This window comes from Chiloscyllium plagiosum, chromosome 19 (genome assembly GCF_004010195.1).
Source record: "Chiloscyllium plagiosum isolate BGI_BamShark_2017 chromosome 19, ASM401019v2, whole genome shotgun sequence".
Lineage (NCBI taxonomy): Eukaryota > Metazoa > Chordata > Chondrichthyes > Orectolobiformes > Hemiscylliidae > Chiloscyllium > Chiloscyllium plagiosum.
Genome location: NC_057728.1, coordinates 23604720 through 23610045, shown reverse-complemented (window position 1 = coordinate 23610045; position 5326 = coordinate 23604720). Strand labels below are relative to the sequence as shown.

At 40.0% G+C, this 5326-nt stretch overlaps 1 protein-coding gene across 8 annotated transcripts in view; it reads left to right on the top strand.

Annotated features, from left to right (window-relative positions):
- Positions 1-2592: 2592 nt before the first annotated feature.
- The window catches only part of dcp1b (decapping mRNA 1B), a 108593-nt gene continuing 105859 nt past the window's right edge, over positions 2593-5326 (top strand). For 3 of the 8 annotated variants that reach the window (XM_043709334.1, XM_043709333.1, XM_043709332.1), the window contains exon 1: positions 2593-2790. In XM_043709334.1, coding sequence (XP_043565269.1) covers positions 2653-2790 — 138 coding nt within the window. In that variant the 5' untranslated portion in view covers positions 2593-2652. The remainder of the gene's footprint in view (positions 2791-5326) is intronic. The other 5 variants (XM_043709342.1, XM_043709336.1, XM_043709335.1 and 2 more) reach the window with 3 other exon arrangements.

Genomic DNA, 5326 nt, shown 5'->3' with positions numbered 1-5326 from the left:
CAATCTCCTTATACAGTTTGGTACCATATTGTATTTTATAATGAGACTATGAAACATTTTAGGACCTGCTGTACTGTTAAAGGCACTATATAAATGCAAATTGTTGTTTACTGCTCATACTTAGAATCCATTACATTATTTGAGGATTTAAATAAAATTATTTTTAAAAACCAGAATGCTTTAAATGAACTAAGTCTATTGCTCCAGAATAACAGGGTCTTTTTCAAATTTGTTTGGGGATGTGAGTTTCACTGGTAAGGCGAGTATTTATTGACCATCCCTCACTGCCCTTTTGAAGGTGGTGGTGAGCCACATTCTTGAACAGTTGATGTCCATGTTGTATCGGTATATTCACAGTGTTATTGGGGAAGGTATTCCAGGATTTTGATATATTGTCAAAGAAGAATTGGCAAGATAGTTCCAATCAGGATGGCATGCATCATTCTAGGGGAACTTGCATAATGGTTTTGTCATTTATCTGTTGTTTTTGTGCACTGGTGGTGAATGATTAAGTTTGTTGACAGGATACTGATCAAATGAGGTTTTTCCTTTTAAAGTTGCAATTACATTTATCCAGGTAAGTGGAGATTATTCCATCACACTCCTGATTTATGTCTTGTGGAAGGTGAGCAGGATTAAAGGAGTTGGGAAGTGAATTAGTTACTAATGAATTTGCACTGTCTGAACTGTTTTTAAAGCCACAGTCCTGTTCAGTTCCAGTCAATGTTTATCCACAGGATGTAGATAATGAAGATCTTTAGTAATGGTAATGTTGTTAAAGTTTTCCTCCATTCTAACTTGGAATTGTATTACTGTTTCCTCACTGTCATTGGGTGAAAGACCCAGAGCTCTCTTCCTACAGCTCTGTGGGTTCACCTATATCTGAGGGACAGCAGTAGTTTGTTTTTATTTCAAATTTATAGCATCCACGGTTATTCGATTTTTGTTTAATGGTTTATAAAGACAACTCATCACAACCTTTCAAGGCCAGTTAATGATTAGCAACAAATGCTGGGTTTGACAGTGATGCTCACAGCCTTTGAAAAATAAAAAGTAAATGGAAATGGTTAGATTCTCAAAGAAAAACAGAAGTATTTAACATTTTATATCCAGAGAACCTTTGTCAAAACAGTTCTGATAAAGGGTCATGACTCAAAACGTTAACTTTTTCTTAATGTTCCTGCAGCATTGTTCAGCAAGGATAGCTCACTATCAGAGTTGAACAACTTGAAATGTATTTCAGGGGCACCAGGTATGAGAGAAAGCTGGAAAGGGAGTCAACAGCATTTTAAATGGACCTGCACAACCATCACTAATTGCTGTGGTGTAGACTTCCATTGTTTAAGCTCTAAGTTCTCTCTTTACTGTTTTAGAATTTGCATGGATAACCACAGATCTGGTAATTCATACTGCTGTTGTGGTGCTTGAGGGGAAACTGCTAAAGCTGTGTCACCTCTAGTCTTTCTCGGGCATATTGGATGCTGCAATTTGGCATACATCATCCTCAAAATGTGCAGAACCAAATTTAAGTTATTACCCCACATGGTTTGGTGGATTGCACTGTTTTCCCAAATAAGGTGGTCTGCAATAGATGCTTATAAAGCTCTTTCTTTGGAGTTTTGTTATTTTTGCTTATAGCGACAAGTCTGGATGTGTTCTACATGGAGACAATTCCCCTTAGAATATTTGCTTGAGGATTCTGTAATTAGTTCAATACATGGCCTGTCCACCTTACATTGAACTTTCTGGAGGTCGGTACCCTTTCTGCTAAATCCATCAAGTTGAGCCTAGAGGAGGTTACTATTTATATGGGATGTGGATCGGTTAGCTTAGTTGGCTGAATGGCTACTTAGTGATACCAACAGCATGGGTTCAATATCCACACTATTTGAGGTTACCATAAAGATCACACCCTTCTTGACCTCACCTCTCACCTGATGTGTGGTCACCCTTAGGTTAAAACACGATCCACTGTTTCTAATAGGATAACTGCACTATAGTAACTTTATCCTTATTTTGTGATTTAGGTGTTCCATCAAATTCTTATGTTGGACCTCCAGTTCATCAGGCACGATATTCAATGTCAAACAGGAATCATGTCTGATTCGAAACGTTAAATCTGTTTCTCTCTCTCTAAAGATGCCAGACCTGCTGAGTTCCGGCACTTCCTGTTTTAATTATGTAAAGGATAACATTGTGGTAGAATTTGATACTAGTTTTCAACTTAATGCTTCCTCGTAAGTCAGAATCTGTCAGAGGCAAAACTTGGTTTTCTGAAGAAGGGTCACCGAACCCGAAACGTTAATTCTGCTTTGTCTCCAAAGACGCCACCAGACCTGAGTTTTTTCAGCTATTTCTGCTTATGTTTCTTTCTTTCTGAATGGTAAGCAAGAAGAAAAATACCCTTCAACTTAAGTAACATTGAAACGATCTTAAACTAATTTGACCATGCCTTCAAACCTGCTTTGATACTAACACCATGTGTAGGCTCGAATATACATTAACCTCGAATATACATATACATTTCCACTGCAGTAACTTCCATGCTGCCAATAAAGCTCATCTTTTATTTGTGTTCGATGGCTCTGCAGGCAACTGTGCCGGCTGCCTCGATGTCGCCGAGCTGTTGTCTTGCCTGTTTGTTGTGGTAAGATGGCGGCGGTGTCGGGGAGCAGAGGACTGGATATTAGCCTCGCAGCCTTACAAAGGCAGGATCCGTATATTTTTCGTATTGTGGATGTGGCTAGTCAGGTAGCGCTATACACCTTCAGTCAGAGAGACAATGAATGGGTGAGTTTGATGTGTATGGAGACTTTCTGTAACGTCCTCCAGTGAAGTTGCTACTGTTGCTGCAGGAAGGCAAAACGATGGGTGACTGGTGCTGAATTTGGCGTTACTGTATTTCGAAAACCATTGATGAACTTTGTACATCAAACTGTGGGTTGTGCTTTCCTGTGCAACTTAACAGCGCACGTTCAGGTTGCGCTTGAAAAGATACGTATTGAGAGATGCGAGATCTTTGTAGATGATTCTCTGATTTTCTAACGGCTCAAAATGAAATGAATATAAAAATGTTGAGTGATGCGATAACATTGGACTAAAAATCATTGTGTGTAAACGACTCCCGAAATATTCAATGCAGCTGGAACTGGTGCCTGGAATGTTAAAGGGCTTTTAAAAAAAAAGTTATGTAAGAAAATGGATGCTAAAACATTGGTCAATTCGAGAATTTAGGACTAAAGATTTCAAATATCATTGATCTTGTACATTTGCCCTTTTGTTCAATTTTTGTTTTGACTACTTCCAGAATTGTTTTCTTCATTAGGTGGAACTTAACCGGCGTGCAGTAATAGAATGTGTAATTTATAGTGCAGTTTAGTAAAATATTACTTTGTCTGTCACTTCCAACTTCTAAAAATTGAACATTTCATTCGTGATTGGAATAACATTTATGTTATTCTTTGAAAGAGCAGGGACACATGTACAAATATTATAGCGTAGTATTTTGATAAATCTCCAAATGCTGACATGGATGCAACTCTCCATTAATATAGTGATTGTTTTTTTTACTGAAAAGGCAAGTTTCATTTTGTAAGATGAGTGGATCCTGGATTACTGGAAAACCGAGGCACCCTGGTCAAGAAAGAATGCAAGCTTCTCTTTCAGTAACTTGCCACATAAGTGCCCCCCCCCCCCCCCAACTGTATTTAGGATCAGTATTCACCTATCGAAACAATTCTGTCATTGCCAAGTGTCACTTTATTTTATTATCACTCATGGGATATGGGTTTTACTGTTTGGACCAGTTTTTATTGCCCTTCCCTACTTGCCCTTGACAAGGTGGTTGTGAGCTGTGTTCTTGAACTGCTGCTATGCATTTGGTGTAGGTATATCCACAATGCCATTGGGCAGGAAGTTCCAGAATTTTGACCCAGCAATACTGAGGGAATTCCAAGTCAGAATAGTAAGTGGCTTGAAGGGAAACTTGCTGGTGGCAGTGTTCCCACGTATCTGCTGCCCTTCTCTATCTTGATGGTAGTGCTTGTGGGTTTGGAGAATACTGTCTAAGGAGGTTTGATGGATTAGTGCAGTGCATCTTGCAGGTGGTACACAGCACTGCTACTTAGTGTATACAGAGGAACCTCAATTATCTGAACGAGATGGGCAGGCACTATTTCGTTCAGATGATTGATAATCAATTTTAGGTTAAACAGGGTAAGCCACGGTGATCTAACGCTCTACTGTACCAGAGAATTTGTTTAAATTAATAATTGTAATGAGTCTACCATTTAAACAAGCTAATCTTTGCAATCTGCAAATTACAGGTTAAAATGAGAAGAGCTAAACTCTTGCATGAAACCCCAGAATTAAACAAGGTCCCAAACAACATCGGTGATTGCAAGACCATTTACAGTATCAGTTTCCGGGAACTCAGTCTCGAGATATTAAAACGGAAGCTCCGCCTTGCGCATGTGTTTATGTTCTCTGAGTATGTTTTCTAAACGAATGGCCCAGTAAAGTGTCAGGAATACTGTAGAGTCATAGAGATGTACAGCAGGGAAACAAACCCTTTGGTCCAACACGTCCATGCCAACCAGATATCCCAACCCAATCTAGTCCCACCTGTCAGCAACCAGCCCATATCCCTCCAAACCCTTCCTATTCATATACCCATCCAAATGCCTCTTAAATGATGCAATTGTACCAGCTTCCACCACTTCCTCAGCCAACTCATTCCATACATGTACCACCCTCTGTGTGAAAAGGTTGCCCCGTAGGTCTCTTTTATATCTTTCCCCTCTCACCCCAAAGCTATGCCGTCTAGTTCTGGACTCCCCGACGCCAGGGAAAAGACTTTGTCTATCTACCCTATCCATGCCCCTCATAATTTTGTAAACCTCTGTAAGGTTGCCCCTCAATCTCCGATGCTCCAGGGAAAACAGCTCCAGCTGTTAAGCCTCTCCCTAAGGCTCAAATCCTCCAACCCTGCAACATTCTTGCAAATCTTTTCTGAACCCTTTCAAGTTTCACAACATCTTTCCGATAGGAAGGAGACCAGAATTGCACGCAATATTCCAGCAGTGGCCTTACCAATGAACTGTATAGCCGCAACATGACCTCTCAACTCCTGTACTCCATATTCTAACCAATAAAGGAAAGCATACCAAACACCTTCTTCACTATCCTATCTATCTGCGACTCCACTTTCAAGGAGCTATGAACCTGCACTTCAAGGTCTCTTGGTTCAGCAACATTCCATAGACCTTACCATTAAGTGTATAAGTCCTGCTAAGATTTGCTTTCCCAAAATGCAGCACCTCGCATT